This window comes from Sander lucioperca, chromosome 22 (genome assembly GCF_008315115.2).
Source record: "Sander lucioperca isolate FBNREF2018 chromosome 22, SLUC_FBN_1.2, whole genome shotgun sequence".
Lineage (NCBI taxonomy): Eukaryota > Metazoa > Chordata > Actinopteri > Perciformes > Percidae > Sander > Sander lucioperca.
The window spans coordinates 22260357-22278510 of record NC_050194.1 but is presented as its reverse complement, the minus strand read 5'-3'; the positions used below and the strand labels follow the sequence as shown (position 1 = coordinate 22278510).

Sequence of the window (18154 nt, the reverse complement as noted above, 5' to 3'; positions counted from 1 at the left end):
CTCCAAAAAAGTGTAGTAATTCTTTTTTTTTCCTGCAAACAGACAAGATTATCTTTCTTAAAAGCAACATGCAACCTTCTATATACTATATGAATGTAAAGTCCCTATGTATTCATACAGAAACGATGGAAAGAAATAAAAAAGAAATGTAAGCATCGGAAATTTAAATGGGCAGCAGATCTGGTGGAGTAAAGGGGACAAAGAGACAGAGCAGGAAGAACGACTGGGCTTCAAATATGAATCTTGGCTTAAATAAGTGTCAGGGGATGAAAGTGGTACAATGCCTGGTCCCAAGGGACCCGTGTGTGTGTGTGTGTGTGTGTGTGTGTGTGTGTGTGTGTGTGTGTGTTGTACCCTGCTATCCCCCCAGTCCCAGAAGCAGAAGTGTGGCAGAACAATGCACTTCTGCCAGCTGACAGAGATGGAGGGAGGGAGGGAGGGAGGGCGGTATTGAGACAGATAAAGAGAGATAGGGTGGAAGGGGGGAGCAGAGTGGAGGCTGCAGATTAAAAAAAGAAGAAGCCAGAATCGAGTCCTTCTCAAAACTAAACCTCAAAAGGAGCAGCGTTTCCATCCCCCCTCGCTTCAAAATAATAGACATCTAAGTCGTATCCCAGTATGCAATCTTAGTTGGATGTCACCCCCTCCCCTCCTATGAAACGTTGATGCAGTACAAAATCTGCAAAGTCAGTCATCTACTCTTCAACTACATCATTTTGCTCATTTGGTTGAAATTGTATTTTCCTTAAAGTACAGAACAAGAAGAGTCTACATCCATCTATCTTCATTGCAACACTGACAATGCAAACATGCTGATGTTGAGCAGGTATGTAGTTTATAATGCTTAGTTTACCTTGCTAATTAGCACTAAACACAAAGTAGGAAGTTGGAATATCAGTTGTTAGTTCTGCAGGTAGGCTTTTTGGTCATTAACCAATGCACATGCAATCCATCCAATAATTGTTAAGATATTTCAGTCTGGAGTGAAGTGGACTATGTGTGTGTGTGTGTGTGTGTGTGTGTGTGTGTGTGTGTGTGTGTGTGTGTGTGAGAGAGAGAGAGTGTTATCTAAGGCAAAGGACAGAGTAGAGGTGAGGGAAAGCCGCCACCGATTGCATCAGAGTCTGGAGTCACACCATCACTAAAAGCATGAGATCCAAAATGATAAAAGTAAACAAGCTGGAGGAGGGGAAACAATGCCAGCAATTCTGAGTGTTTTCATTATACTTCTCTGCCTTGAAGCCCATTTGGTTACACACACCAACTTGGTCCTGTTGCCAATTTTCAGTGCCTGCTGAGAGAAATATAATCTTCTTTATACTGCCTTGGAAGGTCAGCACGATGGCTCTTTTTTCCTAAATACCATATTGGTGTTACAGTTTTCTAATCAACTGATGCTTCAGACAGAAGATGAAGATAATGCCCCGAAATGCATTGCATATTAAAGCCTGTGATATGCAGTTTTATCAGCCAGGCAGCCGGACTCTGTGATATGCAGTTTTATCAGCCAGGCAGCCGGACTGCAGAGAAGTAAATTCGCCAACCAGCCAGTCACCCACGCATCCAGACAGACAACCAATTTGATGAGTATGACTGACTGCACTACAAGAAATACAACTTAATACAACTTAAAAACACAGCATGTCTTGTAGTTCAATAGTAGGTATTTAAAGCATGCAGCTAATAGCTTTAATGGCAGCTGTTGCATGGTGCACTGGTCTCAGTGGTACTCGTAATACATGGCTTTTGTTTCTTCAGCTTCCAGTAAGAACCCATAAACACACCGTACTGCACACAGCATTGGCCACTGGATGCCAGCGATGCCAGTAACGTGTTACTTAGTAACTTACTTAGTAACGCGTTACTCTAATCTGACCACTTTTTTCAGTAACGAGTAATCTAACGCATTACTATTTCCAAACCAGTAATCAGATTAAAGTTACTTATCCAAGTCACTGTGCGTTACTATTTTTGTCATTTTCCTTAGTAAAAATATATATTTTTGCTTTCTTCTTGCGTCTCGGGGAGTGAAGTCACGTATGCGACCAGTCACGTTTTCAGCATGAGGACAGGTCACGTTTTCAGCATGTGGACAGTTCACGTGTACCACGCAGCGACACAAACGTAAACAACAATGGAGGGAGGAGAGAGATGCGGTCAAATGAGTCGGGGGAAATGCAACGCTACCAAGCCACGGCCGAGCGACGTACGTCGCCACGACGTGTAGTTCCATTTTCGAGAGGTGCATGTCAGGCTACGGCATAGGATCCATGTCTCCACGTTCCTACGTGCGTAGCCACGGCGTAGATTTAATGCAGAAGCATAAATCACGCTTAACTCTCAGCTAGAAAATGAATACTTGGTAAAATGTGAAACTATTCTTTTAATAAAATCGAGCTAGAGTCAGGACATGGTTAGCCCAGTTTAGCATAAATTCTGGAGGTAGGGGAGAAATATCTAGCCTAGCTAAAGTAAAAAAAAGCGGACTTGACCCATATCTTGTTTGTTTAATCCGTAAAAACATGAATGTCTGGCAAGCGCGCAAGGTCTTTCTCTCTTGTGGCCGCCAAAACATTCAGCACCTCTCTCTGTTCTTCTGTGACTGAGGAGCAGGCTGGCTTACCCCCTCTCTGCTCTCTCCTCATGTGTAGCAGCACTGCGCAGGCAGTAGGAAGGGGAGGGGTCCGGGGGCCAGGCTGGGCCATCGGCCTGCCTGCCTGCGGCGGAGACGAGACAGTGGGACGGGAAAGGAGAAAGATGCTGCTGAGCTGGCCTGGCCCTGGGTATACAGTCCTTCGTGACAGAACCAAGCCAGTCTTCTTTGAGAATTTTTTATCGATCTTTCTCACTCCCTTTGTAGAATTTCTTTTTTTACTTCAAATATACCTAAGTAATAATTATAATTTAATATAAACACAACCATTAAGCTTTATGCAAATTATTGTCGAATGACGTCACCAATATGTAAATGATTGAATGACGTCATCTAGCTACTTTAGCGACTTTTGGAGCTAGTGCTAGCTACTTTCATTGGAAAAGAGTTGGCAAAACAGATTGTCACCGTGAGTTTGCCAGACCTGTGCTCACCAACATGTTCAACTGTTAAAACACTCTCACCGTTGATTATGAGAGATAAAAAATAAATAAATGAACATCTTTTTCAATAGTTAATTCAGACTAAATATGTAGTAATAAACTATAACAGCCAGTGTTGTCTGTAATTGTAATAACAGCTCAAACTGCCGGAAGTACATGCTAGCAGATTAGCTAGCTAGTAGTAGGCTAGATAAGCTAACCAATCGCTCCCCCTACAGTCTCCCATCTGACACATTTCTGTCGTTGTTCATGTGTAGGTGAAACTAATAAGATACGTTAATAAGATATAAGTATTTAATAGTTGTTTTTTTACTTTAGAGCGAGCCAGGGGAGTTGTCTCCACCTGCCTTCAGTCTTTAAGCTAGGCTATGCTAACACATCCTGACTCTGAATCTTTACATAACGCAGACACGAACTTGAATACCGATCTTCTCAAGTAACTCTCAGAAAGAAAGCAAACATATTTTCCAAATAGTTGAGATATTCCTTCAAGATATGAAGAGAGTGAGTAAGAGAAGGAGAGTGCATGAAAGATAAAGAGGGTCTGACATCGAGTGGCTAGCGTTGTATCTGTTAAATCTACATTGTCTGAGAGAGAGACAAAAAGCCAAGAGATAGTGTAAGAGAGATAGAGACGTGAGGTGAGCTAAATCTCAGGAGGGAGAGGATATTTTTTGCACAGTGATGCCAAGAATTGTCCCCGGGCAGACAGCTTTATAGATTTACCATGAGTGATCCCAGGATAGCCGATACCCTCATGAGAACATTACGCTACAAACAGAGAAATTGCTGATGTCACCCTATACACATACAATACAGCAACACATTTCCCTCACCTGTTGCCTTAATAGGGAAACCATAAATCTGTGATCACACAGGCTCAACATACAGCTTCAAGGTCAAACCTCCCTCCTCCGTTCTCGGTCGCATTCATGCTATTCTGATTTCTTAATGCCAAAATTCAAAAAGAGTTCTGCCTTGAAATTCCTCTCAGTGTTTGTTGAAAGCACGTCACTCTGCAATAGATCTATTACACATCCAACATGCTGAAGAGGATCGATCCATCATGATGCCTTCAAAATCAATACTGGTGTCAAAATTTGAGTGTAATATAATTTAAAATACTGGTGGAAACCATGGCAGATCCACGAATGGGATTAATTACAAATCCATGATCGTTTTCTGAGACAATACACACTGAAATACAAATATTCTCGAGTCACTACACCATATTTCAAAACCAGTTAAAAACACTGAAGGGGAAAACCGTCCTCAATGGAGAGATTCCAGAATTTATCGTCGTTGGTTTGAATTTTCCTTAAAATGGTGTCATTGGCTTACTGTGATATTCTTACCCTAACCTTAACTAATCTCACTCCTCATGCCTAAACCTCACCAACCGATCAACCAAACAGAGGCGGGCCATGCCATTGCCGTCCCTCCGGACCATCAATTCTAGCAATAACCTTAAACCATTGCAGTGGAAGGGAGCACAACGATATGACATAAGTAAAAGAGCGCCTGTGAAACCTCAAACAAATGAAAATGATGTGGAAAACTTGATGGAAATATGGCATTCATGTTTGTTTCATGTATTAATTTGAGGAAGTCTCTTCTTCGCTTCACACAGCTCTGATGATTTTGTCTATTCAGTGGAAGTTACATACATTGGTTGCTTTTACACTCCACTGCATTTGTTGCTTGTAATGACACACCAACTTTTCCACCTCAGCCAAGCATAAAAACTTTTCTTGCAATATTTTGTTTCAAATTTTAGGCATGTCCACTCAGCTTTCTATATGTGCAAATCCAAAATGTGCATAAAAACAGGTGGATAGAAACGCAGTTCATAAGAACATTACCCAACTTCCCTGTTTACTCCTGACAGACAAGAGTCCTGAATTTGTGACTTAAACGTAGACATATGTTGTTTTCTGGCATTTGCTGAGAGCATTCAGCTCAGCATGAAAGAAGAAGCACTTTCTTGGTGCTTGTCAAGTACTTCAATCATTACATCAAATGTTATTTATCACATTTAATCCAACAATGTACAATTCCAGTGAAATGTAATCAATCAGCTCCTTCAACTTATGCATGATACATCATAAAGCAGAATGTGGGCGTCAGATCGGCACACGGAAAAGAACTTAAGTTCTACCGCACAACACCACAGACTTCCTGTGACCACAGGAAGTCACCTCTCTATCCATGTTGACCTTGATGCAAATGAGGTCACTGGTATTGACTCTTTGTGACAGGTGGCTAACCCCGGACTAATGATGTCCTCAGGCTAGTCAACACACACACACACACACACACACACACACACAAACCATGCACACAAGCCAAATGTCAGCGTGTACACACTCAGGCAAATTATTTTTAACCGTAGGCCCAATCACAGTTAGCCAAACACACACACACACACACACACACACACACACACACACACACACACACACCAATGTCGACTTCAGCTAAAATGTTTTGTGAACTGAAGCTGTCTCTGCACTGATAATGATAATTGATTTCAAGTGAGACCTATTGATTATCTTACATGCATGTTTGTGTGTGTCTTAATTGTGTCCTTGCACAATGACGCATGTGCAAAAACACACACACATACACATACACAAAAACCACCCGCCCACACCTAACCGCAGGGTGTGACTGCTGACGCGGTCTGGCTCCATTTCACATTTCACATTTCCAGAATACTCCAATTCCTATACATCAGCTGATGGAGACACAGCGGGAGAGGTGGGGTTTTTAAAGTGTGTTAACATAAAGAAAAACATTTTTCATACAAGAAAGTTAACATGGAAACAGAGCGGGGGTGACTGAGGACAAGTCACACACACACAGAAAGAAGCATCCTATCAAAAAGGGGTAAAGCTGGACATATAATAAGGTTTTATAACAAATTGAAAGTGTGTGTGAGAGAGGATTTTTGATATAACAAAGGTTTTAATATTTTAAGATTTTGTTTTGAAGAACCAAAGACAACCGTGGAAATGTTTAAGAATTTAGCAGTCAAGTGAACTGTCTCTTTCACATTTTAATAGCAAGGCCACTGCCTGAAATACTAATTTGCCCTCTATAGCTTAATCCTGTTATCTTTTCTTTTCTTCCCTGTCTATGCGCTCTCGTCATCCATCTTTCTCTGTCTTTTTAACACCCCCCCCCCAAGTATTCCCAGTGGGTCTACCCCTCTTTTACACTGGGTGAGTGTGTGTGTGTGTGTGTATGTGGAGGCTGCATCATGACAAAAGCGACTCCACTAGACCGACGTCTCTCTCTCTCTCTCTCTCTCTCTCTCTCTCTCTCCCCTGTCAGCTCTCATTCCTCCATTACTTTCCCTTTCTCCTTCCCTCCTCTTTCTCTACCTTTTTCTTCAATTCGCGAGATCGCTTCCTTGCTGCCTTCTTCTTCTCCTTCTCGTCCTCCAACGCGGTGAGGTTCTCATCCGCCCTTTTCTTCAGCTGCGAGGCAGCATGCGCCATGCTGCTCCAGTCCAATTAATCCTCACAGGTGGGAAACGGTTAAAGGAGGGATGAATGGAGGGCTGGAACGTGGACCCAAAGTCTCCTCTTTAGCCTTTTCTTCTTAGCTCCTAATTGTCTTTTTGTTCCTCCAATGTCCTCGGCTGTGCTTTTGTTCGGAGAAGGAGCCCTCACAGGTGTGTGAGAGGAAGGATTTTCCTCTCCTTGTTTTCAAGATTTCCCTCTTTCTTTTGTTCTTTATCTCCCTCGGCAGCTATCCACACTATGCAGATGCAAAGGTCCAGTTTGGGGCAGGGCAGGGACAGGACATACTCCTCAAGCTCCACCGCTGTGAAGGCAGCTGCTTCCACTTCTCAGTGCTCAAAGTGCAAAACAAGTGCCAATTATAGCAACTACAAAAACAATTTTTTTTATATTATCCACAGTCAGGTGAAATTGTCCTCCTGATTAGGAATAATGTATAAAAACAGTTACAGGTACATCACTAGAGCTCCAGGGTTTGAGGTCCAAGCAGGGGCTCAAGCTCCAGCCCCTAAGCCAGCAGAGTGCTCTGTCGTCTGGGTAAATGAACTGGTCCTGCTGCCTGATTGGCTGGTTACCAGAGCCTGCTGTCTGCACCTGAGCACTGAGCCATCCTCTATGTACATACACACGCTCAGTCCGCAACGTCTTGCCGGGACATATGAACAGGAGAGAAATGACGGTGGAAAGGAGGTTGAGATAGGAGAAGGAAGAGGAGGGGTGAGAAAGGAGGAGGCAGAGAGAGGTAGAGGGAGCAGCTGGGACAGAAGAAAAAAAGGAGGGAGTAGGCATGGATGAATACCTCTGCTTAGTACCAGCTGGCTGAGAGATAAAGAGAGAGAAAGGGAGGATGATGATACTTCACACAGGATACTTACAGCACACACACACTGGGTGTCCAGCAGAACACAGTGTGCAGTAAGTGTGCAGCCATGATGCTCCTGTTATGAAACTTCCTTCACTCAGCCTCTTCACCGTCCTGATCCCAATGGTTCTTCACAAAACAAGAGCTGGCGATAAATTCCTCTCTCACCGAGCTACATTTATTTTCATCGCAGATTTCTATTTTTTTCTTTTAACCTGCCTGAGTCCCATATTGTAGAACTGAGACCTGACACAGCAATGAGTGACAACCAATCAGTATAAAGTCCAGTCCAAAAGTCCAGAATCTTTAACTGGTCATACTGGAATAAACCCATATTGATATAAATGTGATTATTTATTGTAACACAGATTTTAGATCAGAAGTCAAATCTTAAATGCAACACAGGCTTGATTTTACAGCAATTAGAATTTTTTAGCTATGCTAACCTGGTTTTAGATATACTTTAGACTTGTTGGTTGGTCAGTTTACCACTTTGGTTTCAACCGAAATATCTCAATAAATATTGGATGGGTTGCCATAAAATGTTTCCCAGAGGATGTATGCTTTGGCAATCCTCTGACGACATTATCAATATACTTCGACAGTGGTGTAGTGAGAGTTGATGAGGTGGGTGTACTACTGTACTAGGTAAATGTGTTGCAGAGGAGGAAGTGGGTAAACTCTCTTACAGTATATATATTCCAACTGTTTTTTGTCTGATATGTGGGTATACTGTAAACCACAAAGAGGTGGGTATACCCTGTATACCTGCGTATACGCTCTACTACACCTCATCAGGTCAAAATGTGTACATTTCTTTCAAATATAATCCAGAAAAATAAAAAATTAAATTGTGCTGTACCATTAATGGCTACAGCGTGCAAGACCTCATAGCTGAAACAATTACAGTAAGTAATTTGGATATCAAAGACATTTTGCACGAGACAAAAGAGAAATACTGTACTACAGATTGGATGCAGGGAGCAGGAAACGTTTTAATTCAAAATAATGATTTGAATAAACACAAACATGTTCCACTTGAGTTTTAGAACTAAACAAGAAAGGTTTATGCAGGCTGCTGAGCACTTATGGATCAATTATTAAGATCCTAATGAATTATTCACAATAAATTGATATACTCAGATGTGGGAGAATCATACCTTAAGGGGATGCCATTATGATTTCTGTGCAAGTAGCTACTTTCAAGAAAGCTTTAAATTAATGAGAAGAAAAAAAAAATCTAGCGCTGCCTAAGGTGACTAAAGGAGTTTTCTCTACACTTGAATATAACAAAGCCTCATGAACTAATACCAGCAAATTATTTAAAATACCAAGATGTTCTTAGAAGATCTGAAATGGTTTCCTCGATGGAATTTAAAGTTTGAGTCAGTGTGTTCAGGATGATTATAGATGCATCTCTGCATGTTTTAATGTCTCATTGTGTGTTTCCAGGGTGTGTGTGTGTGTGTTTGTGTGTGTGTGTGTGTGTGTGTGTGTGTGTGTGTGTGTGTGTGTATGTGTGTGTGTTCTTGTTTAACTATATTAAGGGTAAGGTTAGGCATTTAGTTGTGATGGTTAAGGTTAGGGTAAGGGGCTAGGGAATGCATTATGTCAATGACGGGTCCCCACAAAGATAGTCCTACGCACTATGTGTGTGTGTGTGTGTGTGTGTGTGTGTGTGTGTGTGTGTGTGAGTGAGTGAGTGAGTGAGTGAGTGAGTGAGTGAGTGAGTGAGTGAGTGAGTGAGTGAGTGAGTGAGTGAGTGAGTGAGTGAGTGAGTGAGAGAGAGAGAGAGAGAGAGAGAGAGAGAGAGAGAGAGAGAGAGGAGTGCTGTTATGAGCTCATGTCGGTAGACTGCAGCCTTTGAATATTAACAACATGGTAGGGATGGGATTGTAGCCAGGGACATGTGGCAGCAGTGCAGCCTTGCTATTGGCTGTCTGGGATGTGAGCGAGCTGTAATTGGCTACATGGAAAAGGGAGGTCCTACCCACAAGATGACAATAACAAAGAGGAGAGGAGATGATATCTCAAACAAATAACCAGCATTTTAGAGTTCTTAACTCTAATATTATGTTAATTAAACTAAAGTTTGGGCCTTAAAATGACAAAACCTAACATATTTTATTCACTGTATGTCTGAGGATGATTTATAGCACAGGAGATGTGGTAATGGTTGTTTTGTATGTCATATTAACCTTTACACGTAACAGCCAATCTGCTCTACAGCTTGTGCTCCAGATATTTCCCTTTGGGTGTGAGCCAAAAAGTGAATGAACAGTTGGACCTGACTTGAATGGCATTAACTGTACCATCTAACAACACTCTACACGTAATTGTACATGATGACTGTGTATTTAAATCCTGTCAATGAAACGTGAGTCTCGCTAATGTCCCAAAGACGATAGATTGATTAAGATGTTATATTCTTTCAGATGTCTAAGGTCTGTCAGCCCACCACTTTGGTCCAGATGGAAATATCTCAACAACTCTTGGATGGATTGACATGATATTTTGTACAGCCGTCCATGGCGCATTGAGGATGCACAGGTGTATCCTTTTCGGCACCGGTGACGTATAAAAGAGGTGTGACACACAGCTGGCATAAACAAACCACTGCAGCTGTGCGGCACGCCATATGTAATTAACGTGGCTTTTAAACGACGGCGATGAAGCACGGATATCTCTTTTTGTTAAAAGCCTGTTGCCTCAACTCTCTCCTCATGTCTCTTCCTCTCCTCCTCCGCTTGCGTCTCAGGTGGGAGGGATTAAGACGTGAGGAGAGGAGGCGAGGAACGGATTCGAGGATGTACAAACTGAGAAATGAGAAATGATTGCAGCTGCTCAAAGGTTAAACTAACACTAAAGGCTTAAGTTTTTAGATGCTATTAATCTGTTCAAACCTGCAAGGCTTTGGCAAAATAAAATGTATTGTAAGGTGTAACTGGGTTCCTACAGTGAAGTGCACATTATTTCATCTACAGAAAAGGTTTCCGCCTGACTGTAATTCCCAATCTTTAGGTGTGCTCAGTTTATTGTTACACACGTTCAAACATCCTTAAAAACGTGTTCCAGCTCTACTGTACATCTGAAGCTAATCAGAAGCCAAACTCCAGTTACTACACCATAATAAGCCATCAGTCATAGGATTTTTTTGGACTAATCCTTCATTATCTCCATCTGTAAGAGGAGCTTATGATTTGGATGTACTAGCCCTTAAAGACTCTCTGTCTGTCCTGAAACTGGGATTAACAGCAGGTCATTTCTCTGTACATGGATCAGAAATGTAAAACGAGGCGAACAAAAGATGATGGTGTCTAAAGGTTTAAGAGTTTGACTTGCTGTCTCTGGTGGTGTCGACTACTTTACTGTCTCCCCCTCCCTCGCCAGTAGATCTGCTCGGAGTGGAAACGGCAAACTCAGGAATAATGTCAGGCTTCAGATGTGGGTCAGCAGCAAAGATGCCAGTCAGTTGCAGTATTTCTTTTGTATACTTGTTCATCACCTCCTGCTACATCCTTTCCGGTCCCTTTTTCCCGGTTGCTGTTATGTTTTTTTCTGTCATCAATCTTTCTGTCCTTATATGCTGCTAATGCTAACCACCGCCTGCAGCAAACAGCTCGGTGCATACAACCGTGAAACTGCAGTTAATCAAGTCGTGGTTAGTGTGTGTGCTGGCAACAATATTGCACTATTGGAAGGATGAACACAGCGTGGGCTCGGGGGGTAATCAGAGAACTGAAGCTCATTTCATGTATGAAAACATGAACATAAATAACATCATCATTTCATTTTCCAAGGTGAACCGATGACCTGCAACCATAATCAAAACCACAGTCCTTTGGAATTTGTCCGAATTAGAGCTAATTTAAGATATAGATTCATCTATTAAATCTATTTTTGCGCTTGCTTAATTGGTATTAAATGTCAGTAAATTGTGAAAAACGCCCAGTTTTGATTAGCTTCTTTTGTACCGTACCAAACAGAGAAACCTTCAAACCTTCACATTCAAGAAGCTAGAAACAGCAGACACCATTTATCATTTTTGCTAAACAAATATGATTTAAACAATGATTTAATCATCATTGTTTATTGACAATATGTTTCACCGCTTTATGCACACACAAGGTGAACTGTTGACCTGCAACCAAAGTCCTTTGGAATATTTTCTGAATTAGAGCTATTCTAATTATCGATCCATCTGTTGGAGATTTTTGCCATTAATCGTTATAAAATAAGCCCAAGGCAACTTTTTTGATTTGCTTGCTTTGTCTGACCAAAAGTCCAAAACCTAAATATATTAAATTTACAACAATACAAAACAGAAAAAAAAACAGTAAACCTCCTTATCAAGAAGCTTAAACACCATTTTTGCTAAGATTACCTAAAAAACTGAATCTATTTAACGACTACTTGTTCCGCTAGTCTGCACACAAGATAGTGACAAACAAGAATATTAAACGATTAATCAATTTTCAAAATAGTTGGCAATTCATTTTCTGTCCCTAAACCAATCAATTAATCAACTACTTGTCATGGCTCTACACTTGCACAAAAAAAAAAAAAACATGATCCTGTTAAAACTTAAACACAGAACACACTTTTGACAGGCTTTAAATACAAAAATGAGCATACAATCACTCATAACCACACACACACGCCACTGTAAACTCTTAAGACAGATCCCAGGGCATTCACTAGGAAAGAAGTAGAGCTGATCACAATGTGAGGCAACACACACACACACTAACACACACACACACACACACACACACGCACACACACATTGTATACAGACACCAGCTTGTATTTCGACATGAATGCCAATGTAGACAGTTGTGTTTGTTTGTGCCTAATGGATCAGGGATGGGCAGTAAAAGCCCAACGAACGGAAGCAAACAAGAGTGAGAGTGTGTTTATTATTATATATTATACATTATTGTTTCCAAGCCAATAACCTGGGTGACGTTTACCTTCCTTCCCAGGAAATAGTGAAAGAGTAGTTAACAATAAAGCCAGAACAGAAAAATTAAGTAATATTGGTTATAACGTTCAAAAACAAAGAAATGTACATGCACAAATACTGATGCTTACAGTTTTTGTTCCTGTGGTGACTGGCTCCCTCTAGTGGCAATCTATGCCTTTCACAGCTTCACAGAGTACATGTTAAATCTTTCAGGTGTTCACAAGCCATATGAATTATTTATGCATACATGATGGAGGAGATGGGTGGAGAGCAATTTTAGCCCCTCAAGTTACAGCCTTAATAAATACTAGAAGCTAATATAGCGATAATCCACAGTAAATGTGAGTTTCCTGCCTCTGAGCTGGAGTCAGTGCAATACAAGTGTGTGTCAGTGTGCATTTCTTTAAGAATGTGATGTTTTTAGTTTGTCAGTGAAACTACAGACAACATACATTCAACTGGCAGTTTATTAGGTACAACTAGCTAAAACTATTGCAGTTTAATACAACAGTGATGCAATAAATCCTACCTTCATTTTAGTTTAAACTGTAATCTTTTTGGAGTGTGTGTCAGTGTCTAGTTGGGGCTCCTTGTCCCATTTCAGAAGTCTGTCAGAAGTAAGAAGTCAGTAAGTGGTTTGCATTTGCACCAAAAATATATTTCCCCACTAAGCTTCTCACATGTTTGCATTTAAAAAACGTTTCAAATGATTTCATAAAGAAACCAGAAGAGGAGAGTCTGAAGAATTAACCCACATTTGTGTAACAGACAGTTATTTCTTCATCTTCTCTCCCATTAATAATCTCATGATCCCTCAAATTTACCTTGTGACCCTTTAAAGGGGTGCGACCTCTACATTGGGAACCACTGATTTAGCCTATGCTGACTGACTATAAATGGGGTGAACAAAATAATAGAAACACCTCTGCAATACAGTTCAATGGCAGCAGAAACTGCAACCTTCAAAACGACCACAAATCAACGCTTCTTTACAACAGTTTCAACAAAAAAGACACATAAAATACAAACTTAATGAAGGTAGGATTTATGTATTCGACTGCATTAGTTTTAGCCAGGTGTACCTAATAAACTGGCAGCTGAGTGTATTTGATACAGTACAATGTGTACTAGATGCACTTCTTTTTCTCACCACTTAGAGGCAGCATCACGCCGAGAGAAAAGAGAATCACAGTTTAGAAGCAAGTGGATTGTTGTTGTTATACACTCGCTTCATAAAGTGGGATGTTGCTTCATCTCACTTACTTCAGTAAATGAGGCTTATTTATGTATGAATCCTTCGAGGCCAGTCAGGCTAGTTTTAATCCTATATTTTCCTCAGGTTTGAAAAAATTACTGTGATTTTCATGCACCAGCCCCAGCAGTCCCTTGTTACTGTTGTGCTGTAAATAGATTTAAATTGCAGTGGATGTAAAATTTAATTTGCCATGAGTTGCTGTTAGTGCTCAATTAGAATATAGAGCTCAGACCTGTATCAATAAAGTCTCTGCAGAGCACTCCAGTTAGCATCTTCCAGCTGACAGGAAGACAAACAGCAGCCATCTCTTCATCTCCAGAGTGTGCGTGATCTTTTGCCTTTATTATGGAAATGTTTCTTTTTCACAACATTTGATTCTTCGTCATATAACATGTGTAACGTTTCCTGCTCTGCAGCAGCGTAGTGGTTGCTCTTTACATCTCTGTTTTCTTCATTATGAATTGATGTGATCTGCTCTTGACATTTTGGAGTTTAAAGCCACCAACATGCAGTTTTCTTGGCTGTTTGAAAGCAGGCTTGCATTAGCCAGATCGCTTTAGCTGTAAATTGACTTCATGGTGATTGATCCTGCTTTGAAATTGATGCTCATTTCAGTTTGTAAGTAATCACACAAACACTTTGTCAATGCGTGTTAGGTATGTTGAGTGAACACGATTAAGATTAAACAGGAGGCGCCGTGGTAGCTTATAGATGAGTATGCGCCTCATATACTGAGTCTCAGTCCTTACCGCATTTGCTGCATGTCATCCCCCCCTCTCTCTCTCCCCCTTTTCCTGTCTTCAGCTATCCTTTCTAATAATTTACTGTTTCAAATGACGCATCGTGGAAGTATCACTGGGACATATTGAGAATGTGATGTATTAGGTTTTTGACAGAGAGTTCAAATAGTCACATGGCAAATGGTTATTTTTTTGCATGCAGTGTCTATCATTCTTTAACTATATGTTCATGTCTTTGAGTAAGTAATACCTTAAAAAAACACTACTATACTAACACTACTAATGCATGCACATATACAGTTGTCACCTACTGCATGATTTTTTGTTGCTAATCATGTTAGCATTCAGTTCCACTGCACCTCTGTATTCTCCGGTCTAATTAAACCCCACATTCTTTGTAAACACACAAACATGGACACGTTCCTCTGAACAAGAAGAAGTGCAAGCGTTTAAGCACTGAACCTGGATCAAAGTTATTTTTTAAAATTAGTTTCAGCCGGCACAGAGCACCAGATGGATAATGATTACAGCGTCAGGACATTAGCATTGTGTAATGTGAAGTTCCATTAAAGTATACCTCACGGAATTACTTTAATGTGATTTTCTATGACTCACTTGTATTGTCCTACGTGGTTCCCTTAATCCGTTTGGAGCTCAGTGAAATTCAAAACAACATTTCCATCTTGTTGGTCAAATCTCATGATATCCCACTCATTTACCCTGCATTATGTCGAACCACAACATCCTGGTTCCACAGGAAAGTACAGATGCTATTAAGATCCTCTCAACATGCGGCTTCATTGTGACTCCAAGCTCCACATAGAAACTTAGAATTCATATAGCTTGGTGTCAGTACTTAGTGTACTTCTTCACCCTAACTACAGTGCTCAGCACATGTGAATACACCCATGCTAAAGTTGACTAAAAAAATGAATAAAAAAATCATCTTTTGGAAATTGATCTTAATGCCTTAATTGAAAAAAATGAGGAAATATCCAACCTTTAAGGACACCAATTTTCTTTGTGAATGAATAATGTATCGTAAATAAATGAATGTTCTTCCTTAAAATACAGGGGGCATAAGTAAGTACACCCCTATGTTAAATTCCCATAGAGGCAGGCAGATTTTTATTTTTAAAGGCCAGTTATTTCATGGATCCAGGATACTATGCATCCTGATAAAGTTCCCTTGGCCTTTGGAATTAAAATAGCCTCACATCATCACATACCCTTCACCATACCTAGAGATTGGCATGGGGTACTTTCCATAAGATCATCTCTCAATGCAAATCAAACCAGCTATTAGGCTAACTGAAATAAAACCATGCCAATCTCTAGGTATGGTGAAGAGTATGTGATGATGTGCGGCTATTTTAATTCTAAAGGTCAAGGGAACTTTATCAGGATGCATAGTATCCTGGATCCATGAAATAACTGGCCTTTAAAAATAAAAATCTGCCTGCCTCTATGGGAATTTAACATAGGGGTGTACTTAAAATACTTATGCCCCCTGTATTTTAGTCAACTTTAGCATGGGTGTATTCACTTATGCTGAGCACTGTATATGATAACAAGTCTGAACACAAATATGGGACACTCTTCTCTGTTGCAGCAGGTACACATACAGTACATAACAAAGAGTATACAAAACTTAGTGCACTCACAGAGATGCACACATGCTGATAAGGTAAGAACAAAGACTTTGCTAGTGCCAGATAATGCAATCCTCTTAAGAGAAAACTCAAAAGCTGAGCTGAAGCAAATAAAACCATCTCACCACACGAGCAGCTTTTCTTCACAAGTTTTAAAGATGAAATGTAGGATACAATAGTGTGGTGGTTCCCTGTATTGGTGTGATTTATCTTTAAGAGTCTCTTCCGAGTTTTCTTTTGCTACCAATACCAAGCTCCATTTGTTCTTTATCTTGTCAAAACAGTGATCCTGCTGATTGTTGAGCCTTAACACTAAGAACAGGACACACGGAAGTCCTATTGTCGAACAGCTGCGCTCCTGCACTTATTCCCTCTCTATTTGTATATCAGTGTGTGAGGGCACAGACAGCCTTGCAACTGATAGGCCTGCACTAATGAACACAAACAGAGACCAGCATATTTTAGGCCAATCTTAGGGCACTATAAGGCTGCAAGATGCGTCTGCCCTTCAGTCTTCAAACCCTAAATTAAGGCAATATTGTATAACATTTCATTATTGAAAACAGGCCCTTTGTCTCTCAGATCAATCTGTGGGAGAACAAATGACAGAAAAACAGACTTCCTTGAGTGCAATGTCTCCAATTACACCCGAATCACAGCTTCCGTGTGTAAATGTGTGTTTAAGGTCAAGCCTGATGAAAATAACAAGTGAACCAGGTGGGATTTGAAGCTGCATTGATTAATAATTGTATACAGTATTAACATTGGGACAGATGACTATGTGTAATGTAAAAGATGTCACTCACTGAGATGAAACTACAGAGAACTATCATCCTCAGTTCTACTGAGCGTTTTAGCTTCTTTTAGCTCATTGTTTTGTTTTTTGTAGCCCACAACTTCAATGTTTTAGTTCTGTCTCACTGCTCTCATAAACCTAATTTTCAACAGCAGGAGGCAGCCGTTTTCAGCGATAAAGCACTGATAGCTGTACCTGCTCACCAGCAAACGGCATGCAAGAACAGTTAGCGACTAGCTAATAAACATGGTGGAGCATTTAGCAGCTAAAGAGCCAGAAACTTTTCTTAGGAGACGGTGGAGACCAAAACAGAGCTTAAAGGAGAGTGACTATTTGACTAACAATCATCAGGTGGACACAAACACGATCCTAAATCAATGCCAACATTGCTTTGCTAGCAAGTTTGCCATAAAAACTTTGTGAGGAGATATTACTGTATCACATTTGAGTTGACAGCGTGCTCAGCTGCCCCCAAGTGGCCAAAACAATAGTGAATGCTGCTTTAACAGCATTAAGCACATGCAGACACACACCTACTAAACTAGAGCCACCATTTCTTTCAGAAAGGAGAGATGTTCTTATGTTGAGTGTTTCTGTATGGAACGATGTATTATTCATCATTATTATCAATATGGGTATTGGCCTCATAACCCCAGTATTGGAGACTCGAGGAGACTCTCAGCTGTCACGTCTAAGAAGTGCTCTTATTGTTCCGACGTAACATGGCCTCGCTCTCTGTTCTGTCTGATATCGTCTTTGTAACTCTCTTTCTGGCGGTCTCTGTCGCTCTCACACACTTTAATTTCTTCCTCTCTCACTCCATCAACACTGACGGAGAAGAATCCAGATATCTGACAGTCTGTAAATGGACTTAAAAACTAGATAAGGAAACATATAAGTGCATAATACTCTTATATAATATTCAAGTGGCTGCTGGGTGATGCTTGCAGTCTGCTGGCCTGCAGGATTAGATCATGTTAGGACGAAAGGTAGTTTGGGTGTGGCCGGCCCAGACAATCCATAAAAAGAGATAAATGACCATTAACAACACAGCTGAGTTCATGAGGGCAGACTGCTGTAATGGTGGGAATTATACATGCACCCTCCCTCTGTCCTCCAGTGGTACGGCAGCAGATTCATTCTCCAATGCCAAAGCAGAACAATCATCCAAAACTCTTGTTAAATATGAGACATAATGGAAGATGCAGATGTTAACAGATACAGTGTGATGTGATATTATTTTTTTTCTTTCTGTAGTCT

At 40.6% G+C, this 18154-nt stretch overlaps 1 protein-coding gene across 43 annotated transcripts in view; it reads right to left on the bottom strand.

The window, feature by feature from the left end:
* LOC116061495 (ankyrin-3-like) overlaps nucleotides 1-18154 on the bottom strand; it is a 172946-nt gene that overhangs the window by 113563 nt on the left and 41229 nt on the right. For 20 of the 43 annotated variants that reach the window (XM_035997564.1, XM_035997589.1, XM_035997590.1 and 17 more), the window contains exon 1: nucleotides 6483-7290. The exons of 2 other annotated variants lie outside the window; for them this stretch is intronic. In XM_035997564.1, the coding sequence (XP_035853457.1) occupies nucleotides 6483-6599 (117 nt within the window). In that variant the 5' untranslated portion in view covers nucleotides 6600-7290. Of the gene's footprint in view, nucleotides 1-6482; nucleotides 7295-18154 lie in introns of those variants that run through there. 21 more of the 43 variants (XM_035997577.1, XM_035997576.1, XM_035997573.1 and 18 more) reach the window with 6 other exon arrangements.